At 35.6% G+C, this 19,178-nt stretch overlaps 1 protein-coding gene across 2 annotated transcripts in view; it reads left to right on the forward strand.

Moving 5' to 3' along the window:
• Positions 1 to 374: 374 nt before the first annotated feature.
• The window catches only part of PCGF5 (polycomb group ring finger 5), a gene marked incomplete at both ends in the record, with an annotated part of 50,168 nt that continues 31,364 nt past the window's right edge, over positions 375 to 19,178 (forward strand). For both annotated transcript variants that reach the window (XM_080693683.1, XM_080693684.1), the window contains 2 exons: positions 375 to 486; positions 17,159 to 17,255. In XM_080693683.1, coding sequence (XP_080549809.1) covers positions 375 to 486; positions 17,159 to 17,255 — 209 coding nt within the window. The remainder of the gene's footprint in view (positions 487 to 17,158; positions 17,256 to 19,178) is intronic.

Genomic DNA, 19,178 nt, shown 5'->3' on the forward strand with positions numbered 1-19,178 from the left:
GAGGTGATAATTGAAACTCCAGGATAGGATGAATTTATTATTCTCAAAGCAAAACAGATTTACAAGTTAACTGTATAGTAAAGAATATGTTATATTCACCTTTTCAACTCAATTCAAACCATGTAAAATTTGTCGTTAATATAATGATATTAAGACAGTATGAGGAATTTGACACCCTTTTTCTCATCTTTTAAAATGATTTTGGAAACAGATATGGGAAAGAACTCCCCAAAGGAGTGATGATCAGCGATCTCATGATAAATCTGGATGTTAGTTCTCATGCCTCAGGACATCTTATTGGGAACAACACACCAGCTCCTGGGATCAACTTAGTCCTCCTCTTCGCCTAAACTGCTAAAGCCAATTAACCACGAATGGCTACCCAAAGGAAACATTTAGTGAAAGATTTTAATCCTTACATTACCTGCTATATCTGTAAAGGGTACCTGATCAAGCCAACTACAGTGACGGAATGTCTCCATACCTGTAAGTATTCTTTTATGTCATCCACTCATCAAAAATTATATACCTAAATTTATTCCTTTAAAACTTCTACCACATTTTGTTTGTATCTAGCTTTTGACTTTTGAAGAGTATATTAAGAATATATTCTAAAAAATATTCTAAAAACTATCTTGTCTTTGAATTAATTTTTTAAATATTTGTCATTGAGATACCAGTGGAATGAAATTTTTCTGTTACTTGAATCTCAGTACATACTTGATTTTAAAAAATCATAGGCATGTGCTGGGTGTGGTGGCGCATGCTTGTAATCCCCGTGCTTGGGAGGCTAAAACAGGAGGATCGCACAGGTTCAAAGCCAGCCTCAGCTACTTAGTGAGGCTCTCAGCAACTTAGACCCTGTTTCCAAATAAAAATATAAAATAGGTCTAGGAGTATAGCCCAGAGGTAGAAAGCCTCTTGGTTCCACCCCCAGTACCACCACCACCCCCCAAAAAATCAGAGGCATGTTATTGGTTGTAGCTTTTTTAAAAGTAAACCAGTTCAGGTTTCTTATTTTAAAAAGTTATACTGAAGAAATTAGTCTGCACAGAGGTTTTGTTAGAATATGCATATCTTGCCGGGCGTGGTGGCGCACGCTTGTAATCCCCGCGCTTGGGAGGCAGAGACAGGAGGATCGCGCAGGTTCGAAGCCAGCCGCACGTGCTGGCTTAGGAGACCCTGTTTCCAAATAAAAATGTAAAAATAGGTCTGGGAGTGTAGTCCGGAGATAGAAGGGCTTCCAGGAACCCCAGTACCACCAAAAAAAAAAAAAAAAAAAAAAAGAATATGCATATCTTAACTTACTGGTTTTCACACTGTGTGACTCTTAGACCAGCAACATCAGTATCTGCATACCCTAGTATCTTGTCAAAATGCAGATTATTGTAATCCTAGCGCTTGGGAAGCTGAGACAGGAGGATCACAGGTTTGAAGCCAGCCTCAGCTACTTAGTGAGGCTCTCAGCAACTTAGTGAGACCCTCCTTCCAAATAAAGTATAAAATAGGTCTGGTAGTATAGCCCAGAGGTAGAAAAGCCCCTGGGTTCCACCCCTCCATATCTCCCCCCAAAAATACAGATTATCAGTCCCACTCTTGGCTTTCTGTGTAAGAAACTCTGGGAATGGACCCAACAATCGTGTTTTAAAGAGCCCATCAAGTGATTTTGAAGTATGCTCAAGTTTGAGAATCACTGTTCTAGTATTATCATATCTGAGTAACTCCTCACAAATTTTGTTCTCTCCTGTCCTATCGGAAGAGGAAGAGACATTTTTATAGCCACTTATGTCAAGATTATACATACTGCTTGTGTTTTTTATGTTTCTATGAAAGTAATTCCAGTAGTCTCAAGTTTAATATCTATTAAGTGCTCCAAAGTAGATACTCTGTTGATTTCATTTTAAAGGTTTTTCTTTTGGTAAGGAAGATATACTGGCATTATTTTATATAATGTACTGACATATTTTTCTTTTGTCACATTTAAAGATTACTTTATTTCATTTTGCTTTATAATAACCTTGAAGCAGTTTGAAGAGGATCTAGGGAGACAGGCCCTATACAAACTATCTTCATTTTATTGGTATGAAATTAAGAGTTAATTAACTTCCCTGGTCACAAAGCCACTGAATGATAGACCTTAATTCAACTCCAAAGTTTATGCTCTTTCTAAAGTAGCATGGTGCTTTTTTTTTTTTTTCCAAACCTTCTCTTTCAGCTATCCTCCCTTTGCTGAATTGACATATTTTACCAGTAGTTTTACCAGTAAGGATACAAAATAGAATCACTTGGAAGTGGTAAAACTGGCAGGTTTTGTGTTATATGTATTTATACACACACACACACACACACACACACACACACACACACACACACTCTCTCTGGAGAGTTATTCAAATATACACGGGCTTAGGACCCTACCTCAGGAGTTAAAGCAGATTTTGTAGTAGGGCCTAGGTATGTGTATTCTGGAAAAGCTCACTCAGTGATGCTGATGTATTACTGCCTCATGTTGTTCAATTAGCAGTTAGCAGTTATGTTGTTACTTTGCCATCACCTTGTATCATTATTTAACTTTCCAGACTATAATTAATAATCATTGAAGACATTTGATTATCTACGATGTGTCAGGCACTTTTTTAGACATAGTAGTGCTCAAGATAGTAAAAATTCTCTGCTTGAAAAATTTAAATTCTAGTAGGGGAAACTAGTAGTAAACTCATGCCATGTTAGTGATAAATGCTATGAGGTGAACACAATAAAACTGTAGATAGGAGATACGGAGTTATATAGTGTCTCAGTGTCAGCTTCTCTGATATGATGGTATTTGAAGAGAAACCTGAAGGGATTGAGCTCTGAGAATATATGGGAAGAGCATTTTAGGCAGAGGGAAAAGCAAGAACACAGGTTTTGAGGTGAGAATATGTTTGGCCGGTTCAAGGAACAGCAAATCAGAAAGGCTATTACTCTCAGCTGAAATACTAAAGATGGTAAGATATAAGATGGAGATGGTGAAGAGTGGTTGGATTATGGATGTTACTGAGGAAGATACAATAAGATGTGGCTACTCCAGAGTGGGGACTTTAGCCAATCACCTATGCTTCCCATTGTACCAAGCACGGTACGTTTATGGTCCACAGTCTGTTTTGTTTTGCTTCTTCTAATATTTATGCATTGTTTTTACATTTGATCTCTTTAGCAAAAACTGCCAACTCTGGAAGATGAGATGAAAGCACAAATTCACCAGTTTCTGTCTATGTACTACACATTTTATGTATGTCCTTTTAAAAGAATATTTTGAAATGAAACCACAATTTAAATATCACTTTTGGGGAGTAACAACAAAAGATTCAATAAATATATACACTTAGTTTGTAAGCAGAGATTATTTTAACATTCTCAATAGCAATGCAAAGCCTAAAGAAGTACATGATCATTTAACTGCACAAGTCATTCTGACATAAAAGATTCTTTGGCTGTCATCAAGCCCCTTTATTGAGAGAATTAACATGGCAGAGTTGTGATTAAAATTCAGTGATAAATCACAAAGATGGCCTTTGTCATCAACAGATAACCCAGAATAGTAGAGTAATTGAAGGAGATTGGTACTCAATCCAATACCTGAGATCTGAAGAGTCTGTATCACTAAGCTTTATGTACTCTTGAATTCTTGGAGTTCTGTGTACTTTTTGTTTGAATTTATATTGAGGCTCATAGGCACAAATTATTCCACTTGCCAAGCATTTCCTTTTTTCTATTCATAACAAAAATAATGCCATAAAACAGTGTTGTTCAACCTTTTGTTGAGTTTTTGATATATGGTAATACTCTGGGTTCTGTCTGTTTCGCTAGGTTTATACATAGTGTAGGACAGAATGCTAGTGTGACTTAGAATGGGTATAAATAAATTGCCAATGAGAAAAGTAGGAAGTAAACATTAAGTGACATTGTACACCCTATAATATTTTTAAATCTTTTATTAAAAAGCATATCTCATTAAAAAAAACTTCTTACAACATCTATAATTGTATGGTACTATTAGGTTAAAGAATGAGTAAACACATTTTTATTGGTTTTTTTTTTAGTGTTAGAATAGCAGTCATCAAGAATACAAATAAATCCTGGAGTGGATATGGGGAAATAGGAACCCTTATAAACTGTTGGTGGGATTACAAGTTAATACAACAGCTGTGGAGATCAGTGTGGAAGTTCCTCAGAAGACTGAGAATGGACCCACCTATATCAGTCCTGGGTATCTTTCCAAAGGAATTGAAATCAGAGTATTATAGTGATACATGCATATTCATGTTTCTAGCAGCAAAATTCACAATAGCCAAATCAAGGAACCAGCTTAGGTGTCCATCAACAGATGAATGGATTACAAAACTGTGGTATATATACAATAGAATTTTATTCAGCCATAAAAAAGAACAAAATTATGTTATCTGTAGGAAAATGGATGTAACTAGAGAATATTATGCTTAATGAGATTAGCCAGTCTCAGAAAGTAAAAGTGTATATGTTTTCTTTCATATGTAGAAGCTAGAGAGAAATTGGAAAACAAAAGGGATTTCAGGTAAAGGAGGAGAAGCTCCAGTGGAGTAAAGGAGGGGTTTCTAGGAGGGGGGGGGTGGAGGAAATTTGATGAAAGAAACAGTTTAAATAATATTGTGTACAAATATAAAGTTATCGGTGCCAACCTCAATAACGTGTACAGGGAAGGGGAGGGAGTGGGGTGGAAACACACCAAATGCTATGTACATGTATGTCCCTATCAATGAACCATATTATGATGTATAATTACAATGCATCAATAAATACTTTTTAAAAAAGAATGAGTAAACACTAGTTGTTCTTATGAAAGCTTCTAAGAAAAATAAATATTTTGGTCTTACAAACAGGAATACCTAAGTAAAACTTTATTGTTCTTGAGCAAAACCAGACATAGAGTCTGTGCTCCAGACTATGTAGCCAAGTGAAGAAAGATTAATTGCATTAAGAAATTTATGAAATAAATTCAGATGCTGATAAATGCAATGAAAATAGTGAAACAAGGTTATATAATAGCAGGTATATGTCATGATATTAGAGGAGAGTGGAATACAAAGGATGAAATTAGAATGTCTCTGAAATTCCTAAAGCCACAGATGCTAGGCCTACTCAGGCATGGTCAGATGCCTGTGGACCTGGCATCCATAGAGGTGTAGAGGATTGTGTTGCACTGGAAAGCAGGAATTGTTCCTGCTCTAATATGGATAAAGTTACTTCAGTCTTCTTTAGAATTATTATGCCAACACATTTCAACTCCTTCTCCCCCTCCAACCACATAAGATTGCTGCTTCTCCATTCCTTTATAGTAAATTCTGGAGCTAACACTGCCTTATGCTCTGTGGCTGTAGAATGGAGAACCCCAAAAGAGGACAGGATGGCTTCCTAGAGCACTCCATTATAGAGAAAAGAGAAAGGGCCAAACCAAGCTTGTCAGAAAGGAGGAGGAGAGTGAGATGGCGGGAACCTATGTCCAATCTACTCAGAGAGAGATGCAATAAAGCATGAAAGCCACACTCTTAACTAGTCTCAGACTCTACCTACTAATACCACTTCCCTTTCATAGACCATGACGTTTAATACATAGATAAAATTTTAAAAAACTTTTAACAAATGAGTTTTAGCTTTAATTGTTTAATGTTAGATGAACTAAATCCATATTAAGCATGCTGAGATAATTTTAATAACCTGACCTAAGGGGAAAAAAACTTAAATAATTTTTGAATTATCAAAATAAACAGTTATATCTCAGGCACTTTTGTAGTCACTGGAGGTGGAGTGCTAAATAAGACAAAATTGGAACATACTCTCCGTACACTTCTCATAATCTGAGAAATTGTAGTACATTTAATATTTGGACATATCTTTCTTTTCTATGTAAATTCATCTACTCTAAGACTTCAACTACCATTGCTAATTTCTCCTAAATCTTTATTTCTGTCTTAGACCTTTCTTCTTGACTTCAAAGTCCTACTTAGGATGTCCTAACCCCCCTGGAACTTAATGTATCTAAAAATGATCCAATGGGACACCAACATTCAGTTGTCCAAGCTAGAAATGTGGTACATGCTTGATTCTTGTTATTCTCAATAACAAAATGAACAAAACTGTGATGTCCTTTCTGGTCTCTTTCCTCCATATTTCTTAAGTCTGCCCTTTCAGTTCCACTCCACATTACTGTTCTCTTTCATACCCTTCTCACCAGAACCACTGCAGCACATTCTTGACCTGTGTGTCAGACTGGCAGTGCTTAAAAACAGCTTATTGCCTCTAGTACTGTTGCTCTTCAGCTTACCCAAAAACTTTCTAGTGGTACTTTGTTGCCCTTAGAATAAATTGGAGCCACTTATCTGTGATTAGATTTTGTCTACGTCTTCCTCTCTCACTACTTAACACATACATATGCAGATACTTCGTTCGGCCGCTTACTCTGCTTGGCATGAACTACTTTTCTTCTGTGCCCAATTAGCAGTTATCCATCATTTAAAAACATCCTCTTCAAGATGTGCAACCCACCTGCTCCCACAGACAGATTTGGGTTAAATGTCTTCATAGTATCTGATACTAGAATGTTCAATAAAAGTTTAAGTGAATGGCTAAGAAGTTGATTGTATTTTTCCTTTCAAAGATTCAAGTTCAGTGGTAGTTAACTTGAGAGGTATGTAGAAAATATTGGTTAGCAATTAGGAATTTAGAACAGTAGTCTTCTAGAATCTACATAGGCATCTGATATGCCTTAGGTAGGTAGAAGGATAGACTCTAGACTGGGGACTAGAGATTGGTAGTCCTAGATTACTATGCTATCTCTTGCACCAGGATCCTGAGATATTTTCTGAAGCTTCAGAGAATACTTGCTGGTAGTTGTATAGGTTGTTGACTTAAAATGAAAGACTTTTCACTTAAACTAAGAACAAAGGAGCTTTGTTCCAGCAGCTCAACTGTGATAAATGCTGTGCATTGGTTCTTAACCCTTTTTTGGATAGAGGCTCCTTTAGGAAACTGATGATTTTTACTCATAAAGAAAAAAAAGACAAGCCGGGCATGGTGGCGCACGCTTGTAATCCCCGCGCTTGGGAGGCAGAGACAGGAGGATTGCGCTGGTTCGGAGCCAGCCATGCTGGCTTAAGAGACCCTGTTTCCAAATAAAAAAATATATATAATGGGTCTGGGAGTGTAGCCCGGAGGTAGAAGGGCTTCCAGAAACCCCAGTACCACCAAAAAAAAAGACAAGAAATTCTGTAATACAGGAAAGGAAAGCTTTCTGCCCTTTCAGAGATTATGGCAGTAATCCCCTACCTAAGAATGGATTTTGAAAAAACACATTGTTGCATTTTTTAATTATTTAAAGAAGAGTTCATTGATAAATGTAGTTGATATTACAGTTTAGGAGATTTAATAATTTTATGTGATAATATTTAAGAGTTAAGGAATGACTTAATATGGCAAAATTTAAGTACTACTAATCATTTATTGTTTCTGAACAAGTGTCATAAGTACACAAAATACACCTAATTAAGGTACAGAAAAGTGATGTTTTTTATATTTAATGTTTAAAAATCTTATTCTACATACACTTCCTACTCACAGTACAGTCTCTAGACTAGCAGCATCCACCCACAACAATATGACCTGGGCACATATTAGAAGTGCAGATTTGTGGGCTTTACCAAAGATCTACTGGATTGGAATCTCTTGGGAGAAGGCCAAATATTTGTAATAACAAGCCCTCCAAATGATTCTATGGTACACTAAAATTAAAGAAGCACTGTTGTGGACCAGACATTAATAATATTCGCATTGCTGGAACTAGGGCCTTTGTACTTTAAATCATATAGTAATAAAAGTGTTAATAAAATAAATGTTAATAAAAGCTTAAAATAGTAGCTACTATTTATTGAATGTTTCTCATGAGAATAAATAATATATGGTTCAGAATAAGTTAGTACTGATAACAATGTTAGATTGAGAAAAAGTATGTTACCTAAAGTACAAGAGTATTCAAATAATCATGATGAGTATTTAGGGATGTTTAAGAGTCTAGCTGAAAGGTTGAATGTAAGCATTATTAAGTAAAGTTTATCTTTGTAGAAAAAGATAATTTTCTTTTGAATACTTTGAAAACTTCACAACTACTGATTTATGTACTGTTTTTTAACAGGTTTTTAAGTATTGTGCCCAAAATTTTAAAACCAGTGAGCAAAATTTCTTTTTCAGAATACTCAACTGCTGACATTCCTTTACTGAATTAATATAATTAAGTTATCAATGTTAGATACTAGTTAATATTGACTTGACTAATCTTAACTGTCAAAAAATACCACTAGTAAACTCAGAATTTTTTCTCTTGCTTTACTTGGAAATGTAGGCTTCTTTCTGACTTGACTATGATAGTATGCTTGTAGGCCCTATGATCTTGGCTCTCTAACCCTTATCTTATCATTTATTCCATAAATTTACTGATACTTCCTCTCCCAGGTCCTATTCTGGGTAATTGGGGTATATTAGGCATCATAGTAGACAATAAGTAAATAACAGTATATATTTGAAAATGGTAGAGGCTATAGAGAAAAGGAAGTCAAACTAGACAAGGGAATTATGTAGTCAGTGAGAGACTACAGTTTAAGCCTGTGCTCAGGGTAGGCCTCATTAAGTGACATTTGAACAAACACTTGAGTCAAAGGAGTTAGCTAATCATATGGATATCTAAGGGAAGAGTGTTTTGTGTAGAGGGAATAGTAGGATTGATGATTCTAAGACAGGAGTGTGCCTGGCATGTTGAGAAATGGCCAGGAGGCCAGCAGTGGTAAAGGAGAGTTCAGAGAAGTGATGGGGATGGCCATGGGCCACAGCATAGTGCAAAGATCTTTTGTGGGCATTTTAAGGATTTTGGCTTTTATTCTAAGAAAAGGGCCTATTTCATAAGGATTTTTGGCTTTTATTCTAAGAAAAGGGCCTATTTCATAAGGATTTTTGGCTTTTATTCTAAGAAAAGGGCCTATTTCAAGTAAGATTTTGCCATCTAGTTTATGTTTAAAAGGATCACTCAGACTATTCTGTTAAAAAAAAATAGATGTTAGGCTATTGTAATAATCTAGACAAAAGAAGGTGATGGCTGGCACCAAGATGATGGTAGCAGTTTTAGTAGAAAGTTGTTAGATTCTAAATATATATTTGAAGGTAAATACATATTTGCCAGTTAAGTGTACGGGAATCATGAAAAGAGAAAGGAGTCAAGAATGGCCTCAAGACTTTTGATCTGAGAGAAAACAGAAGGATAAATAAAGATGTCATTAAGTGACATGGAAAAGCCTGAGGATGAGAGATCTGGAGGTTATTTTTTAGAAATTGAATGTACACTCTGAGATTCACAGATAGAAATATGCAGTTGGGATATGGCTTACCAGTCTGAAGATCATTAGCATGTAGGCCATATTTAAACAATGAGAGCATAAAGGGAGTGATAGAGAATAGAAGAGCACCAAGGACTGAACTTTGGGATCCTGCAGCTTAAACCCACCAGAAAGAAAAGAAGTAGTCAATGATGCAGGAGGGAAATGGAAAGAGTAGAGTCCTGGGAAGAATCCACTGTGTCATATGTGTGAGTAAGATAGTACTGAGACCACTGGATTTGGCAGTGCATAGTCTTGTCAAGAGCAATTTCAGTGGAGTAGGAGGAGTGAAAGTTTGGGTAGATGTGAAACGGCAAATTTTTAAATTTCTGGTTTTGACCATTGTGCTGTGAATATGTACGTATTTAATAAAGGTAGAGAAAGGGTAGGAAAACAGGAAAAAGAAACTAGAAAAAATAAGTGCAGGTATCTCAAAGAGTTATACTGCAAAAGAGAACCAAGAAATGGAGTGATAGCTGACATAACAGAGAGTCATCAGAAGTGCTTATTTTACACAGAGAAAGTATGTTTCCATGTTAATGAGAATCTTCAGTAGATTCCTAGGTCATGATGAGGGGGGTCTAGTGCATAGGGCAGATATTGGCTTTAGATAGGTATATGAAAGTTCTGGAAACAGGCAAGAGCACAAAGTAGAGATGATAGTAGCTGAGTATGTATGTGGTGCAAGTTTTGTTCTCTTTGATGTAGTTATTTTTTCTTTTTTCCTTTTGTTTTCAGTATAATAGAAAGTGAGGTCTTCAGTGGAATGTGAGGATGGAGGAGGATATGATGGGAGTTTGAGGAGAGAGAGAGAGAGAGAGAGAGAGAGAGAGAGAGAGAGAGAGAGAGAGAAAGTACTTACTGGCAAGGAGCATAATGGACTTGGGGCATTGAGTATAACTGCCTGGCAGATGAAAAACCTACTTCGTGAGGTTCATGGTCATGAATTTAAGGTGAGAGACCAATCAGCATGGTTGCATGTTTTTCTCCTATGACATCCAGCTATAATAATATATATACATATATATACATGTATATATTATATATATTATATATTGAGATTTGGATTTAGCCAAGATTCTAGTTTAATTGAGCAAGTGTGACCAAAGAAAAGAATATGTTTTAGTTGGGGTTTTGTTTCTATAATGAAATACCTGATACATGATACTTATGAAGAAAAGGGTTTGTTTAGCTCACAGTTTTAAAGGTTTAAAGTTCAAGATTGGGTAACCCCATTGATTTGGCCTCTGATGAGGGCTATAGATGGTATCATATTATGGCCAAAGCATAATTAGAAACAAATGGTCACATACCCTAAACCAGAAAGTAGAGAGAGAAGAGCCAGACTGCTCCTTTCATAACAGTTTTTTGTTAAAATTGTCAGGGAGTCTCTGAAGAACTTTCTTGATACCTTTCAGGGGCATTGTTCCCAGTGACCTAAGGACTTCACACTAGGCACCACCTCTTAAGAGGTCTACCACCTCCTGCATCCCATGGACCTTGGGGACAAACCATATCCTGCATAGCAGAGGGACAGGGGAGTCAAAATAGAGAAAAACAGTTAAGGGTATGTATGAAAAAGTGATTAGTATAATTAGTCATAGTATTTATCTTAGTAAGGAGACTGAGACCGTCCAATTACTCACTGAGATCTACCTGACTGGACCCAGGCCTGAGAGTCTCACCTACTTCCATAAGATAGCCTATGAAATTTGGCAGTCTTTCCTGCCGCCTTACACCTGTCAGAGTCTCCTAGGCTGTTCAGTCTACAATTCCCCAGACCATGCTTAAATCCTAGACTCTGCCCTCACCCTTGTCAAAAACCTCTACTTCAATGCCTATTTCTTTGTCCTAGGGGAAAAAAGAGGAAATGGCATTTACTCAGAAAAGAATGCTGTTCTTAGTATTCTCCATGAAATTGCAACTTGTGTAGGCTTTTGAAAGAGATATCCCATATATAACAACATAAGATAAAAATGTTCATGAGTTCCATAAATAAGTGAAAAAAGAAGATACTGTTTTATGGAATAAACTTTGAGAAATTTCTAAAAAATTAGTGTTAGTTTCACACGTAGGAAAACATAAGAGAAACAAAACTAATACCTCTTCTCTTTGCATATTACCACAGCTTTCTTATAAACTGTTAGCAGATAGTTTTCAAGGCAAAAATTATATAAAATGAATGTTATCAAGAATGGTACATAAGGGTTGGGGATATAGTTCCATCCTGTGTACTGCCTAGTGGGCAGGAGGCTCTGCATTCAATCCCTAGCACATCAACAAAATGAAACAAAAATGGCACCTAAAGACAATAAATTTCTTAAGAAAGGAAGAAGAAACATGCATCTGAGTTGACAGGTAAAACCAGCACAACCCAATGATTTTAACAGGAGATCAGCCATTGGTCATTTGTAATAAACAGCATTACTAGTGAATGACAACACCAAGATCTGAGAGAAAAGACTATTATTATTTTATTATAAGATATCAGAATTAATGCTCAGTTCTGGGGTGCTTGTTCAGTGTGATATGTAAGAAATGTGAGTGAGCCATACATCTAAGACAGCACAAATGACCTTGTACCCGTTGTGGAAATGTCCCCAAGAATTTTAAAATAGGGTGTGTGTGTGTGTGTGTGTGTGTGTGTGTGTGTGTGTGTAACTGGGGCTTGTACCCAAAGGCCTTCTATCTCTGAGCTGCATCCCCATCCCAATTTTATTTTTTGAATAATTAGAGAATTAGACATTTCATGTTCTATTAGCAAGAGTATCTGTTAAGATGCATATCAAACTAATCTATCTGATGCTTGCTATTCAGTCCTTTACATTGATTTTCCTCGTTATGACTTTCTGCTCACCAAGCAATCTAATTTGTAGTGATAGTTCATATTTATTAAGTACTTACAAGCTACTAGGCACTATAAACCAGTAAACACTGTGTGTATTATCTCATTTAATTCCCATAAGAACTCTCTTGTGCACAGAGGCACAAAATAAGTAATTTTCCTAATGACAAAAGTGGGTTTCAGATATGGGCAGTCTGCCTGAGGATTATTTGGAACAGTACTATCATTGCTTTTCATGTAAATCTTCACTGTAGGTAAATTAATCACATATTCTTAGATTATATGTTGTCCTGTGACAGTGATTTCCTAGTGGTAACAATGAAATAGCTTCTGGTTATAGTTTAGCAGAGGGTCAGATCCTGGAATAGAACAACCTTAACAAAGGAACTAGTCAGGAAAATGTTTTTATGACTAGCTCCTGGCCTCCTCTTGGCTAGTACTTCCCAGTTTTCATTTGGCTGCATACATGAGAGGGCTTTGCAGAGTTAGAGTCCTGGTATTAATCTCCAAGATATTCCAATTTCATTGGTCTAATAGAGCTTATAAATCTGTTCTTTAAAAAAGTATCATTGGTGATGGTGATGACCATCAACCTGAGAAAAACAGCTTTAACAAAGGGTACTTTTCTATAACTTATAAAAAGCCATCTTCAAATCTAAGAAATGGTAAAGTAGGGAATTGACATAGCTTTTAGAGTAGTTTAATGATATTTGTGATGAGCTAAATATAAAGATCAATTAAAGATATTAAATCTTGATGCTAGACATGAAATGTTATTCATTCTGAGATATATTGCATAATGGTTTGGATTTTAAGCCTGGAGCTTACAATCCTGGGAATAGGTGCAGTCTCTGAACATAGTGGGCATCTGTGGACAGCCTACTCAGGCTGTCCTGTACTGCATTTATGTTCCCCATTTGCCAAAGAGGGATAGTAACAGTTCATCCTATAATCCATAGAAAGCTCTGAGCCCAGAGCTTGATATTTGGTTAGTGTTCAGTAAATGTTAGCACATGTTGTTATTTAAGTGTTTTTACAACTGGGGATATCTTTGGTGAACCTAATTCCATTTCTGACTCATGTGTTTCATGTAGCTATTGACAGGTTGGTAAAAATGGAGGCTCTAGTTGTCTCCATACATAGTGTCAACCTAGACTAGGATCTTTTCAGCATCATTCTAGGACCAGCTGAATTAACCAGTTCAGCAGTTGAGCATTTAGAGAGCTTGGGATTAAATCTTTATGATATTTTTAAAACGTGTTTAACCACTAGTATAGGTTTTAAATTATAAACTAAGACTCAAAGGTCAGTTTCCAAGTGATAAGATTTTTAAGCATCTAAAAGAAACCAAATCTTTATTTTACTGTTTTCAGTTTAATTGAACTTCTCTCCTATAACTCCTCTGGTTCTAATTTACATAAGATTGTGCTCTATGTAGCAACTTCTAAAAGCCAAGTAGAAGATGTATTTTCTAGATTCTTTTAAAAAGTAACAAATAGTAAACTAATTTAAAGAAATACTTTGGTAAAATATACTAACAAAAGAGCCAGTTATACAAGTTGACTTCTATAAGGATCCCAAGTTAATGGACAAAGCATTCTTATTCTATATATTATAGGTATGTAGAAATAAAATTAGAAGCAAATTATTATACAGACATGCATTGGTTAAGAAAATGGACTGTAGATTCAAATGCTGGCTTTCATCAATTTTTGGCTTTGTGATTTTTAGATAACTTTCTGATATTCTCTGCTCATCTCATTTTTTTCATCTGTAAGAGGCCTAATGATGCTAATCATGTTATAGTGATGAAAAAATTATTAAATTGTATTGAACTAAATCTATGTTGACTAAGATTTATATACATATATGTAGAATATAGATAGTCTGGTACCTATCCCTTTTATGTATTGATGATGATGACAGCCACCACCAGACCATCTAAACAAAAAACAAAAGAGTAAAAATATTATGCTATTCAACATCTTAAATGTTTCTTTTAAAAATCTTATCTGAAAAAATTTAATGAAAACTAGTTTTGGCTTTAGCCTCTGAAAAAATATTTTTAAAGTCATATCATAAAACCTCAGTTTAAGTCTTTGTGCTGCCATTCACCTGTGTAGGCAGATGACCTAGCCTAAGGAAACATCTCCTTTTCCATCTACAAAAGTGGAATCTCCGGTGTTGGTATGAAAAATAAACTGACTATTAATGGGAATTTCTTTTCCATCTAACATAGCACTCTTCCGTAGAAATAAAATGTGAGCCACATGCATAATTAAAGTTTTTCTAGTAGCCACATTAAAAAAATAAGTGAAGTTGATTTTAATAATACATAATACATGTCTAAAATATTCTCATTTTAAAGTCACTAATATTAAAAAGATACTGAGTTTTTTAAATTAAGTATTTAAGTCTCATGTGCGTTTTATAATTATAGCACATCTCAACTTTAACCACATTTTCATTTCTCAGTAGCCATTGTGGCTGGCAGCTGCTATATTGAAGTCTATACCTAGAATGTAGATTCATATGTCCTATCACATTCTTGGGTACTGATGCTGATTTGGCCTGAAGCAATTAGCATGACCGTATTCTTTAAAATTGTGTGTACTTTTAGATGCTTGAGGCATATATCTCTTTCATCAGGAATCTATATAGTATTTTTGCCCCTGGGAGGATAGAGTCCTACCCTTACTTAGCCTTTTGGCTGACTTAAGTAGAGATTGCTCTGGGCACTACATACACTTTTCTATTTGATTGGAGGCTCAGAGGCTACTAGGAATTGCTGAATCCATTGAGTGTGATAAACCTTTGAACCAGAAGGTTCAGAGCTCCAGGTCAGGATCAGGCTTTATGAAACCCCTCCACTCCTGTTTCTTATCTTTTTTTTTTTTAACTCTTTCCCAAAGTTCAGAGGCTTATCTAGTGTCCCTGAGAAAAGAGCAAATACCAGCAGTCTCTAAAGGAATTTAACTTCTATGTCTTCCACTTCAACTTGGCTTAAGAAGACAGGCTTCTCTTAGAAACTATTTTGAGTTACGTTTAGAACCCCTTTTGGGGCCAAGAAATTTGGGGAGCAGGTACGGTACATGATACAGTAGGCTAAAATTGTACATGATAACACTAGGCTAACTTTTTGTATCTAAGCTTTTATTTTTTGCAGTACTGGGGATAGAACCCAGGGGTATTCTACCTCCAAGCTACACCCCCTGCCGTATTTTTTATTCTTTATTTTTGAAACAGGGTCTCACTAAGTTAGCTGAGGCTGTCCATGAAATATGATCCTCCAGTCGGGATTACAAGTGTGTGCCACCACGCCCAATGTTGTATCTAAACTTTTTTAAAATGTTTTTTTCTGATATTGTCTTATACCCAAATATGGGAGAATTATAGTAAAGGTAGTATTATCCTAAATAGCTATATGGAATGTAGAGAAGTAAAGAGTACAGATTTCAAGGGTACTCATACAACAAAAATCTGCCAAATTTACCTTCTTAGAAAGGTCTACCCTGATCATTCTATCTGAATACCTGACAGCCACTAGTACCCTGTCTCTACCTTTTATGGGGAGGAGGAAGGGATACTACTATCACTTATCACTAAAATTGTTTGCTTGCCTTCGAAAATAGAATACAAATTCCACAAGCATGTATATTTTGTTTTACCTCTGCACTCCTAACTCCTAGTATAATGCCATATAGCACCCAATGACCTCTCATTGAGTCAATTAATAAGCAAGTAAAAGAAATGCTAGGATGTTAACTTCTACATGCACTAAATGATTTTTAAAACTAAATACTTGATACAGTTCTTCCCTGACCATTGTTACTTTGGCCAATATATGTCACCCGTTTCCATTTTCACACCTAATATCAGTGAGGAATCCTAGAGTTTGCTCTTGACCAATCATTTAGATAAACTTTTACTTCTTTTAGGTAATGTGGAACATGAAGAGAGGAAGGGGAAGAGTAGTTTAGAATGCAGTTGTTAAAGTGGGGTGGGTAGCCAATCTATACCCAGTGAAAATTTCATGTTGTACAGGATAATAACATGGAGGAGGGGTATCAGGATAGGAAATTCAATTGAAGTTTTATAGTTCAGGTACTATAATGTATTTAAAGTTTTTGTGCAAGACAGTTGGCATAATGGATAATAGAAGCTTAGGTAAAAGATGAGAAATTTAAACTAGAGAGATTAGTATTATCAGAGGAAAATGGAGTTTTATAGGTTTATTGCCCAAACTTTACAAATCATAATTCTGTTTTCTTTGTTTAGAAACTTTACTTAAAATTTTAATTATCCCGCTTAGTTTCTCAGTCATTCTTCCAGTTTACCTCATGTGCCTTTGTACCAGCCTGTTACCACTATCCATAACTTGTGTTCCATGGAATAATGTACCTAAGAGCACAAACTCAACATATTCTGCAAGGAACAGACATTCCATTGTAACTCTCAGATTGTCCCAGAAGCACCCTAACAATAAAAATAGTACATGTTGAAAATTCAGGTTTCATTAAGAACTATATGTGTTATAGTTAGATACATTTTTAGCAAAAGTAGTAAAGGCAAACATAATATTTTTTACTTTTCCCTGTCCTTTAACTGAGATAAACCTCTTTTGTTAAATGCACTCACCAACTTTTTTTAACAGAGTATGCATAGAGTAATATTTGATTTGTAAGTATTTTTAATAAACTAGGTAAAATAGTATAGAGTTTTTATTAGTGTTATAATTTTAAAGTTTATAAAGTTTTATTAAATAATAGTATTCTACCTATAGTAACTAATTTTAAGGACTATTTTTAATTACACGGAGTTTAAATTTAAGTGATAATTCAAATGATGTATTTTATCCTGATACCTTCTTTCTTTTTAGTCTGTAAGACTTGTATTGTCCAGCATTTTGAAGATAGCAATGATTGTCCAAGGTGTGGCAACCAAGTTCATGAGACAAATCCATTAGAAATGCTGAGGTAAGGAGATGTATTTACAGTTCATCTAGTTTAAATGAATTTATAAGCTCTTAATTTCAATTATATAACAGTATGTCTTGATATCTTGAGTCAATATGTCTTAAGAATTTAGCCTCTTTCAAAGAGTTTTATCTATATTACGAAGAATTAAAATAAGACTATATTCTTTAAAAAATTAGGAAATACATTTCTAAATTAAAATAACTTTCTCTTAAGCTCTTTAGTGACTTTAGATGCTATAGGTAGAAAAAGAGCATAATGTATAACATTCTATAGAAGTTTTACACTGCTTCAGTATTTTTCATTGAAAAGAAAGTATTTTCAGCCAACAGGAAGGATAGGGAAAGGGAGAAATAGAGGGATAAGAGATGTTGTCCAAGAGAGAAGAAATGGGCAGGGGAAGTATGGTATGATTACTTTGGGCCTTAAAGACATATTTAGGTTGCTACTGTAAATCTGACAGAGTGATTGTTTTCTTGTCTATCCATGGATACACGTGAAAAATTGGTGGAAAGGTGAATTTAACTAGAACTGTGGTTGTACCAAAAAGTTTTGAGCAAGTGAGAAAGGGATAAGATAATGAGTAGTTTATGTAAGGGAGTGATTATAATGACTGGCTGTGGATCAGGTTAGTTTTTTTTTTTTTTTTTAATGGGTCTGGGGATGGAACCCAGGGGCATTCGACCTCCAAGCTATACCCATTGCCCTATTTTTTTATTCTTTATTTTGAAACTAGGTCTTACTGAGTTGCAGAGGACCTCACTAAGTAGCTGAGGCTGTCCGCGAACCGCAATCCTCTGGTCTCAGCCTCCCGAATGCTGGGATTACAAGCATGCATCACCACGCCCGGCTCAGATCAGTTTTATTTTATTTTTATTTATTTATTTATTTATTTTTGGTGGTACTGGGGTTCCTGGAAGCCCTTCTACTTCCGGGCTACACTCCCAGACCTATTTTTACATTTTCATTTTGGAAACAGGGTCTCCTAAGCCAGCGTGAGCGGCTGGCTTCGAACCTGCGCAATCCTCCTGTCTCCGCCTCCCAAGCGTGGGGATTACAAGCGTGAGCCACCACGCCCAGCTTCAGATCAGTTTTAAACAGTATTAAAACAATAAGGAATGTCTCAGAGGAACTAGAAATGAAACCTACCGATTCCCAGTCTGTGCATAGTCAAAGAGATTGTTTTTAAGAATTTGGGAGTAGGACCTAGAAAATAAAAAGGAAGCAGTTACTTTTCAAAAGCTGACTAAGGTGCATATATAATCAAAGTACAGTGTAAATATTTATTGATCTACTTATTTATTTAATTTTTCTTTTGGTGCTGGGATTAAACCCAGGGCCTCACACATGCCAATGAGCATGTGCTCTACCACTGGTGTACAACCCAACACCATGGTTATTTAATAATAACCATGTAAACACAATTATTAAAATAAACTATATTGGGTAAATATATTGGAAATAAAATTATATTAGCAGAATGGGAGACAGTTTATAATAGGAGGAAAGGGAATAACAGGATGATATAAACCTTTATCTTTCATAAAAGAAAGTCAGAAAAAACTAGAAAGCAGCAAAAGAGCATGGCTTTTAAAAAAATAGAAACATAGCTGGGCATGATGGCGCACGCTTGTAATCCCCATGCTTGGGAGGCAGAGACAGGAGGATCGCGCAGGTTCGAAGCCAGCCTCGCTGGCTCAAGATGCCCTGTTTCCAAATAAAAATATAAAAATAGGTCTGGGAGTGTAGCCCGGAGGTTGAAGGGCTTCCAAGAACCCCAGTACCACCACCAAAAAATAAATAAATAAAATAAAACTGAAACATAAAAGTAAATACTAAAAGAAAGAGATTGAATTTTAAAGTGTTTCCTCTGGGTTTGTAGAAATCAGGAACAAGGAAGATAGAATGTTACATTTTAATATA

The sequence above is a fragment of the Muscardinus avellanarius genome (genome assembly GCF_963383645.1).
Source record: "Muscardinus avellanarius genome assembly, chromosome: 4".
NCBI classification, from domain to species: domain Eukaryota; kingdom Metazoa; phylum Chordata; class Mammalia; order Rodentia; family Gliridae; genus Muscardinus; species Muscardinus avellanarius.